This window comes from Pavona decussata, unplaced genomic scaffold, assembly GCF_977016875.1.
Source record: "Pavona decussata unplaced genomic scaffold, jaPavDecu1.1 SCAFFOLD_87, whole genome shotgun sequence".
Lineage (NCBI taxonomy): Eukaryota > Metazoa > Cnidaria > Anthozoa > Scleractinia > Agariciidae > Pavona > Pavona decussata.
In genome coordinates, this window is record NW_028145504.1 from 3,936,362 (window position 1) to 3,955,244 (window position 18,883).

The 18,883-nt window shown below is 38.5% G+C and overlaps 2 protein-coding genes and 1 long non-coding RNA gene across 10 annotated transcripts in view; all 3 read left to right on the plus strand.

The window, feature by feature from the left end:
• LOC146474861 (uncharacterized) lies at positions 1-3,637 on the plus strand. The gene is made up of 3 exons (XR_014866028.1): positions 1-350; positions 1,064-1,228; positions 3,491-3,637. It is a non-coding gene; the product is annotated as an uncharacterized LOC146474861 (long non-coding RNA).
• Positions 3,638-6,035: 2,398 nt separating this feature from the next.
• Positions 6,036-12,364, plus strand: LOC146474862 (uncharacterized). The gene is made up of 4 exons (XM_085116610.1): positions 6,036-6,164; positions 7,371-7,467; positions 8,195-9,979; positions 10,394-12,364. The coding sequence occupies exons 2-4, from the start codon at positions 7,392-7,394 to the stop codon at positions 10,402-10,404; spliced, it is 1,872 nt and encodes a 623-aa protein (XP_084972736.1). The 5' UTR covers positions 6,036-6,164; positions 7,371-7,391; the 3' UTR covers positions 10,405-12,364.
• A 6,116-nt stretch (positions 12,365-18,480) lies between these two features.
• Positions 18,481-18,883, plus strand: part of LOC146474863 (uncharacterized) — an 80,549-nt gene continuing 80,146 nt past the window's right edge. For 5 of the 8 annotated variants that reach the window (XM_085116611.1, XM_085116613.1, XM_085116618.1 and 2 more), the window contains exon 1: positions 18,482-18,684. The gene's annotated coding sequence lies outside the window, so the exon portion shown is untranslated. Of the gene's footprint in view, positions 18,685-18,883 lie in introns of all 8 variants that reach the window. The other 3 variants (XM_085116616.1, XM_085116615.1, XM_085116619.1) reach the window with 2 other exon arrangements.

Sequence of the window (18,883 nt, forward strand, 5' to 3'; positions counted from 1 at the left end):
TCGAATTAGTAACGGTTGACTTAACTTCCGATTGCAACACATGGTACGTCACTTCCGCCACCAGTGTGCCTCGGTTCACATCCGACGAGTCACGTGGTTCTATGTTGCTTCCCTTGTCATTTTTTTCTTCTCGGCACTTCGTGCCTCGTTCGGAAAGCTTCGCTTTCCGAAAATCTTTTGTTGGACTTCGTCCAACTCAATACACGGTCCCAATAAACAGCGGTCGACACTTTTCAAAATAATGGCGGTTCGAAACGATCGATCGCATTCGATCGCAAATGAATGCATATCTTTGGTTCGCAAATGAGGTTTTAACTACGCAAAGAAATACAAGAATACAATTTTAAGAGGTAAGACGTTTTTTTATTGACATTTCTAGCATAACTCCTCTGCTCCCTGTGGTTTTTTCAATTGTTTTTGGAAAGAAAATGCAATTTGGTAAATGCTGTGTTTGCATACAAATTACCCCTACGCTTTAAAGGTTTAAGGTAAAAGGTCTAGTGAAAGGAATTTTTAAATATTTTCCAAGGATAACCGAATAAAACGAGCCAGTTATCTTTTTCAACAGTCACTTTAATGATAAAAATCCGTCAAAGTAACAAATATGCTGTGTGTAAACAGCAGCGCCGAAATTTTGTCAACAAAAGCCGGTTCAAACCCTATTAACAATTAATGTACAGTCTATCGACACGCGTTTGTCTTATAGTGTTCATAGGGTGAGAGACTTGTTTTGGTCAAAGTCACAAAATAGAGTTGATAGTTCTCGCTTCGGATTTGGTTTATTCGGGTCATTTGTGGCTGTTTCTCGAAGAGACATGTTTTGTAATCCTGATGCCGAATCATCCACTTGATGACGTTGTTGGAAATACCTTTTCAATTATCTTTAACAATTTCTGTAGCAAAAATGAGATTAACATTGGCCTGTTGACAGGCGCTATAGTTGGTATTGGGCTAAATGTATGAATTCTTATTCTTTTAAAGTGTTATGGTAAATGGTTTTTAAGCAAACAGAGCGCGAGTATTTTCTAGTTTATTTCCTTTAAACAACTATCCTATATTAAAGGTATAGAATGCAGCGTGAAGACAGTGGGCGGTGCGTGTTGCAGTTTTCCGTTTCTGTACAAAGGAATCGGGCAATACTCGTGCGTACTTGGCAGACGCGGGAAATGGTGTGGAACCACTAACAACTATGATCAAGACGGGAAGTGGGGATATTGCTTAGGTGAAGGTAGGTTTTAGAGGATCCGAATCAGTCATACAGTTACGCATCGAACGTAAAAGACAAAAAGATTTTGAGTACAGCCTGAACAGCTAACAAAAATATTATTTGTACCTTCAACCTAAAATACTGTCGCTTTCCTTCTTATTTAAGCATAAAATGAAGCAAACAATAAGCAATGAACCGCACAACGAAACTGCTGCAGGTATAGGCAGGATCTGTAAAAGATCTAATCAGCCAAAATATAAATGACTCAAATTTCTGCGAGGCTGATCGGACTGCGTAGATAACTTAACGCGACAGCGACATGATAGAGACCAAACCGAGAATCAACAGAATGCGGCAACCGTGGACAGCTGTTTCGAGCTGGTTGGCTCTCGTCAGCACGGTGTAGCACAGCAAAAAGTAGAACACCAACGCGAGTCGAGTGTTTTAGCAAATGTGAAGGAAAGTTTTGCTTTTCTCATTTAACTTATTGCGACTGAGTGACATGATATTTCAGTTCTTTTGTTCTTTGTTCGTAGTCACGCGCTATGACGTGGACGAGTGTCTGAATTTGGGTCCATCCGATATTGGCTACCACGTGCATTTGGTAGAACACTCGACTCGCGTTGGTGTTCTACTTTTTGCTGTGCTATACCGTGCTGACGAGAGCTAACCAGCTCGAAACAGCTGTCCACGGTTGCCGCATTCTGTTGATTCTCGGTTTGGTCTCTATCATGTCGCTGTCGTGTTAGGTTTTTTACGCAGTCCGATCAGCCTTGCAGAAATTTGAGTCATAAAATAAAGGCATTATAAAGCCGCAGTTTATAGTGAGAGCGTGTTTGTTTGCTACACCTTTATCGGTGGAAGCTAATAAATGAGGAAATCGCCGCTAAATTTGCATAAGCGACTGGAATCACGCTTGAAATCGCCGCAACACCTTTGCTTAAAATGTATTAAGATTTTCCTGTTTAAAATGACCTGAGGTTTGACATAGTCTAATTCCACATTTACAGTGCGACTACTGTTACCGGTGTCACTTAAACAAAACTGGTCAATTTGATTGCAGGAAAAGAACAATGAATTTCAACCAAAGCTGATTGAACCAATCACGAGTAGACGGAAAACAACAGTTGAAACTCAAATTTCTGGAATTATTCACTGTTTGTATCATACTGCGATCTGATTGGCCAGTTTTAATTGGCCCCGGTAATAGTAGTCGAACTGTAAACCTCTATACAACAATAACCAAGCAATAAAGCTTCAGTAGCTTGACATTTTGGGCCATTCGCAATAAAAATGTTTAGCTCTTAGTGACAGGGTTAGGCCACAGTAAGGCTTGAAATCCTCTTTCCGCTCTTTCATCAGTTCTCTTGTCACACTGAATAGACAGATAGATAGATAGATGGATAGATAGATAGATAGATAGATAGATAGATAGATAGATAGATAGATAGATAGATAGATAGATAGATAGATAGATAGATAGATAGATAGATAGATAGATAGATAGATAGATAGATAGATAGATAGATAGATAGATAGATAGATAGATAGATAGGCTCCCAGTTGAATCGTATGTTACAAACTATAAGACATGTTAAAGGGGCAGTGTCACCGATCTTCATTGTGAAAAAACATATTTGTATGGATGGATGGATGGATGGATGGATGGATGGATGGATGGATGGATGGATGGATGGATGGATAGATAGATAGATAGACAGATAGACAGATAGACAGATAGACAGATAGACAGATAGATAGGCTCCCAGTTGAATCGTATGTTACAAACTATAAGACATGTTAAAGGGGCAGTGTCACCGATCTTCATTGTGAAAAAACATATTTGTATCGATGGAACATGGTGTTAACATAATGGTTCGGTGTCGTTAACGATCACCTTATGAGTATACATAGTCTAGTGTTTTTTATCAATTTCATCAAGTTGAGAAATCAGTTGAATGGAGAAATCAGTTAATATTGGCTTTCCTCCCGATGCTCTACGGACAATTTCATGTTAGAGTAAAGGTTGCATCAGGGTTGCATGTTAAATTTTTTAGTACCTTTGATCAAAATACAGCAAAATTTCTTTGAGATTGCCCCTTTAAGAACCAGAGAGTATTCGAAACCTTGATCTAGAAGCCATAATGTCTGAGTTAATATTGATATCACAAGGCCAGTGCACTATACACATACAAGAAACTAATCACTTATGCCGCCATGTCTATTTCCCGCTTTTGATAAAAGCGGGGATCTAACTCTTTCTGCTTTTTTGTCTCGCTACAGGCTGAGGTCAATCATGGGAACGAAGAGGCCCTGACTTCCGAAAATAATAATAATAATAATAATAATAATAATAATAATAATAACTATTATCGTGTCACGGTAATACATAGTGAAGATAACGAGTGCAACTTAATGTCAAAATGTATTAGAAATACAGTAGTAATGGTTATGGAATCGCTTTTCTTTCACAAATCCTCAACAAATGGTACCACCTAACCTGTGGCAACCGCTAATGTGAAGTAATTGGCAAAATTGTTCAAATAAAATTAAAATCAGGAGAGATCAATGTTTGTGATTGGTTTTCTATTACTGGAGAAGAGTTACAGTTAAAATGTTATAAGCTGTAAGATACAGATCCGATGTGGTGCAGTACACAAACCAGATTAGGGAAGAAATCATTGTCACTCGGTGGCCATGTTGAGTGTCAGGAGAATAAAAGGCTTTGTTTTTTCAGGGCAAGCCTCGCACTGAATTCGCGTCTGTGCGAGGCTTGCCGGGCGAAAACAAAGCTTTTTATTCTCCTGACACTCAACATAGGTCCGCGTGACAAAGGTCTAGTGTGCTGACGAGACTGTCATGCCAAACCCTGAACCTGTTTAATTTAAGAAAAAATGGGCACTTCCCCTAGTTCTTTGTTTATGATAATGAAATGTAATGTTACAGGTTACAGGTAAAGCGTGTCGGGTAGGATTGGAAGTAGATCAAAAGTACCTTATCTCCAGGTCGTTCTACGACAGTTTCACGTCAAAATCCGATACCATATTTATACGGTTAAGATCGAAAAACGGTACCGGTTGGGCGACACATCACCGTATAGATTTATAGACGGCAATACCCGTCAGGATATGATTAAGGAAATAATATAGTGAAAGAAGAATTAAGCAATTACGCGCGCTTGAAGTTTAGCTGCCATCGGTACAAAAAACGCTGGAAACTGACAAAGTAATGCCCCTCAAACTCAGAATTAGTGGTATTTGTTTGTTTCGTTTCGTTATTAATGCTTCTCTTGTTCTTGTTGCCAACTTTAGCCCAGTCTCCATTGCATGAAGCAACTAAGAGTTATTATGCTAGTCTATAACACGGCTACTCACAGCAGTTTGTCGCCGGTACCCGATCTGAAATTCCTGCGAAAATAAAAACCTTATGGAAAATATTTGGTTCCTGACCATAATGCACGATCCTCGAGTCAAATATTTTCCCATCCAGCTCTCCTAATCTTTAAGTACAAATTACCACAGAGTCCGATGCTCGCTTTATGTGAGTTTTATATTTTATGATGGTACTGTAAAAACCTGTGGACGTGCGCGGGGAGTCTATGGGCTAGATTCCCGAACCCTCCTAAGTTAAACTGTATCTTATGCCTATTGTCTTGGACAAACAATAGGTTATTGTCAAGAAACAATACTTAGAATACATTTTAAATTAGAAAGGCATTGTGAATCTGCCCCAGGAATTTTTTTGTCGCTTAAATAAATCTTTGCACCATTGAGCCTTTTTGCGCCTTTTTCAACCAAATCTTCACTTTTTATAGGCTGTAAAAGTTACGAAATCTAGCCATCATCTGTCCCATGATCGAGCTAGTAAGGGACATGGGTCTATTCCTTACATGATGTCACAAACTGCTTTGCATGCATTTTCACAAAGACTTAATACAATGCAAATCAGTTTGTGACGTCAAGTAAGGAATAGACCCATGCCCCTTTACTAGCTCGGTCATGGGACAGATGACGGCTACATTTCGTAACTTTTACAGCCTTTAAAAAGTCAAAATTCGGTTGTAAAAGGCTCCAAATAGCGCAATATGTTTCGAACAGGTGCAAAAATTTATTTAAGAGAAAAAAATTGCTGGGTTAGGTGCACAGTTAAAACAGTCCCATAAAGGCTTAGTCACTTCCTTTCAAATAATTGTTATAAAAATACGCTAGCTCTTAAATAAAAATAAAAACATTTCACCCAACTCTGGGTCCCCCTCGCCTTTTCAACGCTGGTTTCCTTTAATCTGAACGCAAATCCGAAATTCGTACAACGTTGATTAGGGAGGATAGGGGAGAGCACGGTCTGACTTGAACGATGTGTAGAAAATCCATTTTTCTTTTTATTAATGTCTCAACCCTTTTAAACTTGGTTGTAGCGCGTGCGACCTTCCGTCTGATGGTGGTTCAAGTTATAATCCTGGTCTCCATAATTGCCTGACATAACAAATTTAACCTATCAATTTCTCTCTCTGCGCCTGGTACCGGCCGGTGATCCTTAGAAAAAACCTATCAAATGTTGGTGGTTGAACCCTGCTTGATCCTGCGATGGACAAACCTTCCGTCCAGCGGCTTAGTTGAAATACCGTTACAGAAGCTTGGCTGCATTTAGGCCATGTTTGCAGCTCACAGAACATTTGTGAGTTTTCGATTATTATAAAGCCTTAGGGAGAATTTAATTGTTGATCTTAGGACTTCAATGTTTAAGCTTTGTTTGTGAAGCGCCAATGGCTGTGAATGGAACAACATGTTGGATGGACAGGTAGCTTGCAACCTGTTTTTGAACCCCGCAACATTAAACCATCGAAAGCGGCCTTGGTTTGGTTTCCTAGTACCGAAATGGAAAACGAGTAGTTTGTTTATTTAAAACGAAATATTGAGAGCAAGAGAATGAAAAAATCGCCGGATAAAAAGCAATTCTGGTAAGTGGTTGTTCTTCTTAAGTAAACATCGTGTAAACGTAGTCTTCAACAAATGAGGGTATTTTGAAAAGACTTTATTGACTGATCTTCAAACATATTAATAGTCGTTTACTTCAATTAGATCTATTTACACATTTTTTGATTTGATACTCTAAAAAAGAGAGATTTTTAATATCTTTTGAAACGTAAATTGTGTCCGAATATTCGTTGGTTGCGATGAATGGATAATTACGCGACAATAGAAGGTCTTCTTAATACTGATTAAATATTACTCGTTTGAATTTAAAGTTCCCTTCAAGTTAGCACATCCAAGAACCCCTCATGGCTTTCTGTACGTCTGGACATAGAAGAAACTTAAAATTATTTTAAGTTACATTTATTGTTTTACTAGCCAATATTTAAAACGTTCTATTTTTCTGACAACAAGGTATCGCGGAGCCAATGTCATTTATGTTGGCCGATCAAAACGTTATTTTATAAGATTCATCCATCTGTTTGAAATCTCTTCAGTTTTTCAAAGCTGATTGTTGATCTTCTTTCATTTTCTTTGTTTCGAACACATTAACGATAACAAAACGTCGCACGTGACAAGAGACCTTACCATCCCCCTTTCTGGTAATCTTTGTTCGTTTTCTGTGTTGCGGAGGTTCATATATTGTTTACATTCATTTTACTCTCACAGTTTTCAAAGACTGGTTTCCATATGATCGCAGACGATCGCAAATGATCACAGCATCGCAGAAATTGTCCACTTGCTCGATTGTAAATGATCGCAAATCGCTGTTTTCATACGATCGCAAAGAATCGCGAATGATCGCAAAAGAAAGTAATATATTCTACCTACATTCTTCCTGGTCAGCGGAATTGGCCAAATATCATGATCAACTATTATGGTATACGTTTCGATCACACAATCGCAAAACATTGGTGTCTATGTGATTGCACCATGGCAAATGATCGTAGACGATCGCCAACGATCGCGATTTGCGATGGTCTTCGATAGTTTGTGATCGTATGGAAACCAGGTTCAAGCCTGTTATTCTTAGCCAGTTGAAATAGCGTGTATATTAGGTTCCCTCACATGTGATCAAGTCATTCACAAAATAAATATGGATGGACCATTCCAAAGTTATTTGGGGCTTCCAATGATAACAACAAGGCAAAGTCAAAGTTTTACTTACATTTTCCATTTTTTCTTTTTTGCAGTTAACGGGAAACAACAAAGGAATGGTCCAAGTAATGTCGAAGGTGTTAAGAATTATGGTTGGAGTCCTTTTCGGGTCACTGGCTCTGCTAGAAACATGTAAGTTAAAGATTTAAACTTACAAACACAATTTTCCCATGGACGCTTGAATTCACACAAAACTAAGAACAAAGTACATCGAAAACTTCCTCCACTTAAAAATCCGCTAATTTTAATGCCATTCATTTCATGATATCCGTCACTTTGAAAGCGTTAATCGAAAACGACAACAACTCAAAATTGAAATTAGGGGATTTTCATAAGTTGAGGACGTTTTCGATTAATCGCTGGTCGGTAAGCTCAGTTGGTAGAACACCGAACTGCTAAGCGGAAGGTCACGGGTTCGAACTCCAGACGGACCAACACTAATGGTCTTAAAACAACTAAGGAGACGGTGCTGTCTTTGCTTTGACATCTACAAATGGTAAGTCGTTCACCGGGTTCGGATAGCCACGTGAAAATGGCGGTCCCGCCTCCAATTGAAGATCAACTGAGGACATAACGAACCCTGGCTGTGACCACCCTCAGTGCCAGCATGTGGTCGGATTGGCTTGAGTTCTTGTAAGGCTTCTGAGTGAATGAGATCACAGTTGTTGGGTATAACAGCCAGAAAATCAATGGGATAAGGTAATTGTGATGGTGATGAACCTAGGAAATCCCTTGTGAGGCCAATAGGCTATGAGGAAGAGGATAACTGGCTACTAATAATACGAAGAAACAATTACGAACAATTGTTAATGTTTAGGACTTTTAGATTCTATAAATTGGATATTTCTATTTTTTCCAGATTCGGCCGCGACTAAAATAAGGAAGAAAATGCATGATAAGCGCCAGAGCAATACTCCGTACTATTATCAACCCCAACAACTTAAGTTCCAGTCGCAATATCCGTTGACAAGACCATACTTCTCTGATAGAAGATATCAATACAAAGCCTTTAGAAACGCTGAAAAAGCAAACCAACTAATGAAGTCCTCGCAGTCACCGTTTGCAGCTTCACCTTATTCACAAACAATGAAACCACAGCCCCAAGGGCAATACATTTCTTTTTACTATCCTCAACGGACACGCTACAGGGACTGGTCTCGGAAGGTATTCGAGGCAAATGCTTATGCACGAAAATGGCAGATCGCTCAACAACAAAAACATCTTCTTCGGAATCAGAAAGTCAATCAGGGAGGTGCAGAGATCAAGCTTTTCGTTGCTGGGGTTAATCCGACTGGCAATATGCAGGCGCAGTGGATTGATCACAACCGCTTCCCAAAACAAAATGATCAGAACAGCCAAAATACTGCTGTTGCAAACTCTAATACGCTGCCTCCTGGATCAACAAAATCTTTTCAGACGAGTTTTTCTCCAGTTGCCGCGCCAAGTATGAATAGCGATCTACCAAATCACAAACCGACTCTTCCCAAACTGCAACCACAGCTTATAACAAACGGACCATCACACAATGCCAATCAAGTTTCTTCAACACAAGGAAAGGCCAGTAGTATAACCCCAAATGCGAATTCAGGGGTGGTTTCTGTCGGAGTGAAAAGTCTCCAGCCAAATGCACAAACCAACTCTCTCTTTGACAAAGCTTCAACAGCGAAATCAAATTTAAATCAAGCAATTTTAAGTGATAACCTCGGAGGAGCTGTTTTGGGGCCAAATGCTCACTCATTACTTCAGTCGGATACTTTGCAAGAGACTTCTTGGAGTGGTACCAATGGAAATTCTCACACAGGCATGCGGGCACCAGGACAGCACAAAGCTAATTCATTACAAAACTATGCTCCTCATATACCTGGGCCAAATGCAAATACGAATTTGCAAAATAAGAATATTCCAGGGCAGGGGCAAGACAAAAATAGCAACAACCAGAATCTTGCTGGCAGCAAAGGTGCTGTAAACGTTCAAAGTAATTCACTGAATTCGTTGCCACAAAACAATTTAGCCCATTCTTCACCAAACGCCAACATATCACCAAACCGTGGACAAGAATTGATGAAAAGTCAAGTGAAAACTGCACAACCTTCGGAAAGTCTGGCTCTGGGTGCTGCCCATATAGAAAAAAGCACCCCCCAAACGTTTAATGGCGGGCTGGTTTCTGAACCTGCTTCAAGGCCGGAATCACAGGTTGGGCTCTCACCACCGTCTCCTCCAAATGCTACGCCAACTAAAAAGAACTTGGCATCAAGAAATGGTGCTCCCGTGAATACAAACCCCAACCAAACGCCATTAGATAGAGAGATGGCTTTGAAAAACATATTGTTTCCACCACCTACTGCAACAAAAAATCAAGCTATGCAGTCTGCTCCGGAGCAGATGGTACCCAGTTTTCCTGCTTTCCGTTATGATGCCAATCATCCCGAGACTGGACAGATTGGCCTAAACAGTTATCGAAAAAATAATATTCCACGTGTAAACAGTAGAAAGTCCCTGGTATCTCAGCACAATCCCGTGCCGTACAAAAGTTCTTTTCCTCTTATGCTGCACAAAATCTCACCTTACTTTAAAATGAGGCGAAATCTGAAACAAACGTCAAGTGGACAGGCCAGGGCCAGAAGACGATTTCTTGAACTGCAACGTAAGTGTTAAACAAAACTTTTTACATTCATTGGTGTTTAATTGTCCTGAAAGGATGGGGAGACTTGCTGGTTGGAAATAGAATCTTTAACTGTACTGTCCCTGTATCGGGGTTTTTATCAAAGTTCATGTCCTATTACACCCTACATCTCACTCATTCAGAATGTATTCTGAGTATTCTTTTATTTTTTTGCTCTATCATCTTATTCGCCCAATTCTTGAAGGGTTTTTTAAATTAATGTTTAATTCCAACAAATAGTGAAAAGGATTCTTCCGATCCGTGAGGATCGTAACCTAGCGTAACGTAATAGCCCTACTCACTAAAATCATCTTACTATGTTATTCTAAAGGTTGTAGATTACCGGGTGTTTCTTATTTTTATTTAACATCGGTCATATCCTTTCTTCTTTCTCAGCAAACAAGTAATCACTGCAATATCGAGAGGATTACTCAGCATATTACAAGGATCAATCCAATAGTTGGTTGGACGATTTTAGACTATGGTATCGATACCTATATCACGCATCCAAAGATAAAATAGGCCTTACACACCAGATGACAAGCCATTTTAAAATTCATGAAAAACGTCTGAAATTAGAGAGAGATACATACACAAGGCTGTATGCAAAGAAGAAAAGATCGCGTTAGCCTCCAAATAAACTTGCTTAGGGTAGAATTTTTAAATTAGCTGATGAATGGCCTTAAGGTGGCAGGCTTTCTAAAACTCATACTTTGACGGATCAATACTACTACTCTTTATCAGTTCATACAATAATAATAGTATCAAACAAATGCGTAATTATTGGTTAAAAACAATTCATGGTCATTTTTGGGGGCATAATAGGGTGTAATAGCAACAATATAATCTGATAAAAAAAACACCTCAAATTTTAGCTTTAAGTGGTTATACTAAAGAGCGAGTTCGGTGACGTCATTTTTTTATTACAAAACTGTGATTAGCATGTCTAGGTTCAACTTTTAGTAAAGTTAAAAAAAGATTTGTAGGGAGGGATTCAGAACCAACTTAATTTTTCTTAATTTTTCTTTTATGACGTTTTGAATGGAGTGACATTAGAAGGCTGCATTCCCTTTACAATAATAGCTAATAGTACTTCTTACTTAAAAACACTTTTCTTAGATTGATACTACTGTAAAAGGCGATAATCTTATCTCTATGTTGTTATAACTCAGCCAGCCACCTTAACAAGTGCTACTGCTCAGTGGTTTGTACAGTGGTGGAAAAAGAGTGCATGCGTTCTGACAATAAAACGTACAAGAGTTCCTTTGAAAAGGTACCTGTTTGGTGACTATCAATAAAACAAACTGCCACAGTTTGCACGGCCGATTTGAAATTGCCGTTAAAAGTATGGATGAATCCGTAGGGAAGACGGAAAGCCAAGAATCGCACGGGCGTTTCCAAATAAGTGTGAGTTGGTTGCCTACAGCTGTAATTAAACTTCATCTCCCCAATATGTTGAACGGCCTGTCTTAATCTAGCAAAAAATAATTTTCATTCAGAAAAAAATGTAATCGGTATTAGACTGAATACTACCAAAGGAATGACCAATGTAAAGTGTATAGATAGTTTAGCTGTATAAATAATACAGATACCTTACATCTAATTTTGCCAAATAAACGGAAAATACATAAAGACACAAAATCGTTTTCTCTTCTTGACTTTAAAATAGCTTTCAAAAAATCTGAAATTTACAAAGAATGTGTGGGTGGGTGAAAGAGGTGTCACCTGGCAACACATTTTTGAAAAATCTTAATACTTTTCACGCTCATTTCTCAAAAAATATTTGACATATTATGGTAAATTTTCAGAGAGTACTACGTTTTCCAAGCTCTTTCTAAGGCATTATTTATTTTTAGCTAGTTTTAACGTTTATGCTAAGGTGTGCCAAGGAGGCTAAAAATGTAAACAGGTCCTTTTAAAACTGAACAACTACGTACTTCCCGACCGGTGATTCCATAAACCTTATGCAAAAATGGCTGGCATAGGGAGACATCATTACCACGAGTCGACCCTCTGTAGCTCACTGGTTAGATCATCCGGTCGGGATTGGGTAGGTCAGCGCGCGGTTTGACTCAGTGCTCGTCAAAACAAATTATCCAGTTATTATGCAAATTGTTGAGAAATACCAAAATTGACATCCAAAGAAACTGAACAACTTCCTCGTTTTTCATGTGCAAATTATGTTAATGTGTACCCTGAGTAAAAATACGACGTTTCACGGTGCCACCACTGGTCTTCCCGCGAAACGATCTTATGATGTGGTTACAAAGTTCCGATCATGATCATTTAGGACCTGCTAATACAGATAGTATTTTTGCACTGTTAACGACTCTGCGAGAATTCCGAAAAAACAGATCTTAGCAAGGGCTATTTTAATCCGAAAAGAAGATTGGGACCAACCACATATTTTTGCAGGGATAATTAAGCAACAATATGCCTAAAAAGCTTTAAAATACATAACAATATAAAAAATGGTTTTGCAAATTGAAACTTAAGAGTCAATGTCTGAGAAAACCGGGCAAAATCTGAAAAAGCTGAAAGATGGGGGTCGGCCAAATTATTCCATACTAACATCATAGTTAGGTTAGGTGGACTTATGGATAAATTTACTAAAGTTTACTCTTCAAGTGTTTTGGTATAGGAGAAATGAGATCCACTCTCCATCACCCCCTCAGGTCCTAGTTTTTCTGGTAAATTTGACCCAAATTTGACAGCCAGCAAAAACTGTAAAATTTAGCGAAGAGAGTTCGTGTTTTGTACCTGATATAAATGGTCATAGAACTTCTTGTAAAAAGCCAGAGATATGCGAAATAAGCAAACGTCACTCTACAACATTTAGTTTTGGAATACCTATATTTCGCATCTGCGAATGCGCAAGAAATTAGCCATTTTCGAACTCACGCAGAACACACAACTAAATCTTCAGCAACAATCGGATGCTAAAACCAAACACTCTTACCTTCCCTCTATCACAATCAGCAATAATCTTTTTGGGCCATTCAAACAGCAAGATGCTTCACCACCTCCATTACTCCTACCACTCGTTGTCATGTACAGCACGACACGACGCAAGCAATATTAATGTGCCGATTAAGCCGCTCTTGGATTCCACATTGGATTTCTCCACGGTTAAATATATGCAGTTGACTAAAGTGGTCCCAAAAAAATCAGAACCCTTCTCTGGCAAATTTAACAGAAGGAAAATTTTAAAAGAAATACGAACTAAACAGAACGACGCCATCTTGAGTTGGATTGCTCTCAAGGGACTGGGACCTACTTATTTTTACTTTAGGTAGGGAGGGGACAGGGAGGGACCTATCGCCGGCGCATTGTTGCTAGAAACGTCTGTTTGTCGCGATAAACAGCTCAAGATCTGAACAAATAATGACATGAACGAATCATGCTCAAAATAGAACCAGCAGAACCGCGCAATAGCGTGAAAAAATAACTTTATTGGATTTTTTTTGAGCGCGCGGCTTTTGATGTACATTTCCACCGTCAAGAAATCAGAGATATCCAACTCCCGCGTTCTTCACAACTCGATAAAGCACGCTAAAGCATGAACAACTGGAATTGTTGAATTTAATAACAAAAATTGCAATGCTTTTATAAGAAAGTTTCCGTTTCGTAACTTCGAAAGAAGTACCGTTATTTGACACTTGTACTACATAACACTAGTAAAACAAATCTCTGTACAATGTATACGCAAACTGATCACAGTTATTACTCAATAAATTGACCCTCCTAGGTTAATCTCTCTACTCGACACGCTCCCCTCTGAATCACTGAGGAAAGCTGAAATATGATCTCTACCTTTACCGCAAGGCAATCAGATTGGATGTGTGAAATAAGTAGAAACAGTGTCATGGAATTGTTCTACCTTTAAAACAAACTGCGTAAAACTAAAGATAACTGACGGAAAATCTGCTCCTTGCAGATCCCCTTTGGGTTGGAATTTCCTTTTTCCTATAGATAACTGCCTTTTCCAAGGTATGTTTGTTTTTGCTTCCGATCTTTTGTTTACTTATTTTGAACTTTGCTAGTTCCGTTGGTCTGTCAATGAACACATGTCGTGAAGCGAAATATTTACCTAGGAGCCCTCACTGAATACGTCATTTGCTTTTAATAAAAGCGTTGGACTTATCATTCCGGCTTGTCATGTACACCAGAAGGCCCTTAGGAGTATGCGCTTTTTGGTTATAAAAGCTGCTGTTGAAAACTTACACAACAAATTATCAAAAAATTAGTTTTGGCTGTATTATCTCCGCTTTGATACCTTGATAAATATGATAGGAGACGAGAAGGAGGAGCTGCCGGACCGTCAAGAACGCTAATCAGAGAATAAACAAATAACATCAAGTTAACGTAGAATCTGCAACGCCTAACTCTTAAACTCTACTGGGATCATCACAAAATTGTCTCCGGGTCGAATAAATAAAGAAGTTATATATCGGTTCAAGGGAACAGTAATCTTACTATTAATTCAAAACATTCACCTTAAGCTTGTCCTCAAATTTTGAGGTAGCATCCTCCACTTTAAATCTGCTTGAATGGCCTTTTCGACAAGTGTTTATAATACACAGGGCTGAAACAATATTTGAAATGTTGATTTCAATTGAATGAGATGTTTGTTACATTGTAACAAAACAACGCATTTGATAAATTAGCAGAGATTTCCGAACTGATAAGAAACTACACGTAAGGTGAAAATATCTTAAGGTAACATATAAAGAGTAAATTAATTACCAAAAAAAGTGAATTGCGAGAAAATAATTTAAATATTGGCTTATTGTACATACCGGATCCTATTGGAACTGAAACTTGAAACTCCTGGTATATTTCTTCCGACACCTGTTTGTTTACCCGACGAGGATTTTTTAATTTTTTCGCTTCACCTCCGTGAGATGGGTGAGAACAACTGGATTTTAACTTCTGGTAATGTGTTGTTAATTCGTATTTGTGCTTTGGACATTTCGCTGTCTTCCTCTGATAGAGAATGCAATCCGGCGCAATTGAGAATAACATCAGCCTGTCTCTAAGCCTCGACTTCGATCGACTGACACCCAGATTAGTTAGATAATCTGTTAAATCCTTTCTGCATGATTTTAGAGGAATAACGTAAAGCTCATTTGGCGCGTATGGTGTTGGACGGCATACACTGGCAACAGTTGAAAATAAGCAGCTCATTTTGCGTTGTACATTACGCTTCTGAGTGCAATGTAAATACTGTCGCAAAAGACTGGAGCGAAGACCATATGTCACGTAATAAATGAAAATATGGTAAGAACAAAATTGTCATAAAATACTTTCGTACGTGTATACTCTCTTACGATATAAAAGGATACGACGTTATTTTTTTCGGATTTTTTCCCTTTGTATTGAAACAAAATAGAGTTTCTGCAAGTGAATCTACAAACAAGACTTCCAACTGGCCTACGGTATTGTTTCTCTAAATTACTCTTGTGTTTTTGGCTCTTATTTGATTTGTTGTAGTCCCGTCTTTGACAGTACAAGACAGCTTGACCCAGAAACTTCACCTAATCAAAGCCCACAAAATTTAAATTAAATTTCAAAACGATATCACCTGCCCAGCAAGCATAACAACATGTAGGTCATTTAATAAGCAAGGAAAATGGTTGTAACTCTCGTTGGTATCTTCATTTCCCAATAGTTTGTTATTCCTTGCCACTTACGGCATGAGCCTAAACCAGCCTTCCTTAAATCAAAAAGCTTACTTATGGAAAACAGCGTGGAACAATCATCCATGGCCAGCCTGGCTCCCTTACAACCAATCAACTAGTTCCCAGTCTATCCCGAGTGAACAAATTCAACATGGCGTCGTTTTGTTTATTTTCGCGTTTTCTTAATTTTCTTTCCGTTAAATTCGCAAGAGAGGGGATTTGAATTTTTTGTGGAACTAATTTGATCAACTGAATATTTTTAACTTAAGACAATCCCAATGCGAAATCCAGGAGCGGCTTAAACAGCACATTGATTGCGTCGTGTCGTGCTGTACATGACATCGAGTAGTAAGAGAAATGGAGGTGATGTAGCATCTTGCTGTTTGAATGGCCCAAAAAGATTATTGCTGATTGTGATAGAGGGAAGGTAAGAGTGTTTGGTTTTGGCATCCAGTTTTTGCTGACGTTTTAGTTGTGTGTTCTGCGTGAAGTCGAAAATGGCTAATTTCTTGCTCATTTGCAGATACGAAATATAGGTATTCCAAACTAAATGTTGTAAAGTGACTTTTGCTTATTTCGCATATCTCTGGCTTTTTACAAGAAGTTCAATGCCCATTCATATCAGGTACAAAACATGAACTTCGTTAGCTAGATTGTACAGTTTTTGCTGGCTGTCAAATTTGGATCAAATTTACCAGAAAAACTAGGACCTGAGGGGGTGATGGAGAGTGGATCTCATATCTCCTATACCAAAACACTTGAAGAGCAAACTTTAGTATATTTATCCATAAGTCCACCTAACCTAACTATGATGTTAGTATGGAATGATTTGGCCGACCCCGATCTTTGACCACCTGCCTGGTTTTCTCAGACAATAACTCTTAATTACCTTTGAAATTCGTGGTTAAATCCGCTTCCCCCATTTTCTTTTTAGATTTCAGTAGCCCATACAATCACAAACCGCGCAAAAATACTTTTGAATTAGTAGGCACCGTCCCTAAGAAATTAGAGACCGAGATGCGCAGAACGTACGCGCAGTAGCAAATGGAGGAACTGTCAATTGGATGTCTTATGAGGACCAACGTAGTTGAAGTTCGCGGAATGGTTAGCAGACACAAACGTATAAACAATATGCGTTCAAGATCAATACCAAAACTTTCGGCTGCTTCACGGCTAAGCAGAGCGTAAAAACAAACGATTATCTAAACAAACAAACCAATAACCGTAAACAGACAAAAGTCCTTATCCGCACAACTGACATTCTTAGTTTACATCTACTGTTTTACTCAATCAAGTCTCAATATTGGACAAAATGGTTCAAGATTGGCTGAAACCTAAAATTAAAGTCTCAGAAAATCTGGAGTTAATAAATGATCTTTTCACTCCAAGAAGTATTTGACCTGATTACATCAATCCTTGCCAGGTTAACGGCAACGCATAGTAACTGATCACAAAGTTCCTTTGGAATTTATTTCGGACAATTTATTTCTACAATGCAATAAGATTAGTATGGCCTATTCTCATAAACTTCTTCATGTTGTCTAAACAATTTTCTACCAGAGTCAGTTAATTTACAAAATGACTTCATCTGTTTAAACAGTTTTCCGTGTGTAAAAGTACCAGACAATTGCCGGACCTGCTGTATCGGGTGGTTGTTGACACGAGTTAACAGCCCATGGCAGGTTAACACAATAACTCTACAAATTGACGCTCTCAAATATAAAAATTTACTCAAAACGAATTAGAATTATAAGTTTGAGAAGAAAGCTAAAACAACACCAGAAGAGAACACTTCAACATTGCCGATAACTAGGCTTTAAAAAGTTTCCTTTTTCTCCGAGTAAGTTCAGTTAGAAGTATTTTCAAACGGTTGCTAATAAACTTAACAGTTGCTTTGATTTTAAACAAGGTAATATCGACAGCAAGCTTCTTGGCGGGAACGCAACTTTCGTACTCACCTTTGATGTGTAGTTCAGATATTTTTTTTGTCTTAACGTGGCGATTTCAAAGGACAGCCGTCTCCTTGTATATTTCAGACACTGGTTATCATAAAACTACGAGAGCAGATCAGAATTGTTAGTCTGTTCTATTTGCTATTCCAGTAAACACTGCGCGAAAAACTTCGTTTTCAGGTCAAAACGCAAAACGTCGTTTGCTCGACGGTACAAAAACAAACAACCCGGAGAAACAGGGAGCCAATCAGCGAACAACTCGCTGTTGGAAGCCGTCATTTTTGGCGCGAACGATAGGCTAGCATTTTCCCGCCTTTTTGCCCTCAGTTTGTGTTAATAAAAACAATGGCGTGTGGTCGTTTGTTGGGACATTCTGTGATGTTTAGGTAACTTTTACATAATTAACAACCTCTGGAGATCTAGAGAAGAGCGCTTTTTTAAGAGACAAATGCGAACTTATTGCAGATTTTAGGTGAGTATATGCAAAATAATGTTTAGAAATTCTGCAATCTGAGCGGTTTTGAATCTACCGAAAGCTATAAATGCGAATTTTCAAATTTGGCTGTTGACTTTTCATTTTCCTCTCCTTTGGAGAAAGCGTTACCAAGCATCAATAAATATTAATTTACAGCGTATTTTTCGCCTCAACTATGAATAGAGCTGTAATTTTTTGAAGCTCTTTTTTTTTCTTTTCGATTTTAAGATCTCTGGTCCCGGGAATGTTGATTTTAGTGGTTAACCCCGAGAGGTGTCAAGAATACAATTGAAGTTTCACGCTCGGTAAATTATTCACATGACCTGTGGTTTTGAGTTACAAAATGACTTAATCAAATGCAAATGCGATGTTGTAATGACGGCTGACCTAGGAAATCTGCAATCTGTTCCAGAATCGCTTGCGATTACAAAACTAAGTCGAATTACCAGCCGATTTTCCTGAGAAAAGCGAAAAGACAAACTTCGCCCATGTGGTAATAGGGGGAAATTACTCGTTGGTTTAGCACAAGGGCTGTGCCTTAGGATTTAAAACCCGAATCAAGCTTGAATTGCCAACCGGGTAAGTGTCAGGAAGTTTTGTGTTTTACAACTTCGCAGGCCGTATTTCATGGAAGGTTGATATCATACAATATCACAAAGATGAGATAAATTTAATACTGGACATTTCCTGTTATTGATTATTACGGACAGCTTATCTTGTTTAACCGTTGCTTAGCTGTGCAAAAAATATTCCTTGGCTAGCTAAGGTCTGTTTATTT

Bases quoted from the DNA above. Each gene is read 5' to 3' on its own strand.
- LOC146474862 (XM_085116610.1), top strand. From the start codon at position 7,392: ATGGTCCAAGTAATGTCGAAGGTGTTAAGAATTATGGTTGGAGTCCTT. The intron at 7,468-8,194 runs GTAAGTTAAAGA...TATTTTTTCCAG, and splicing joins ACTGGCTCTGCTAGAAACAT to ATTCGGCCGCGACTAAAATA.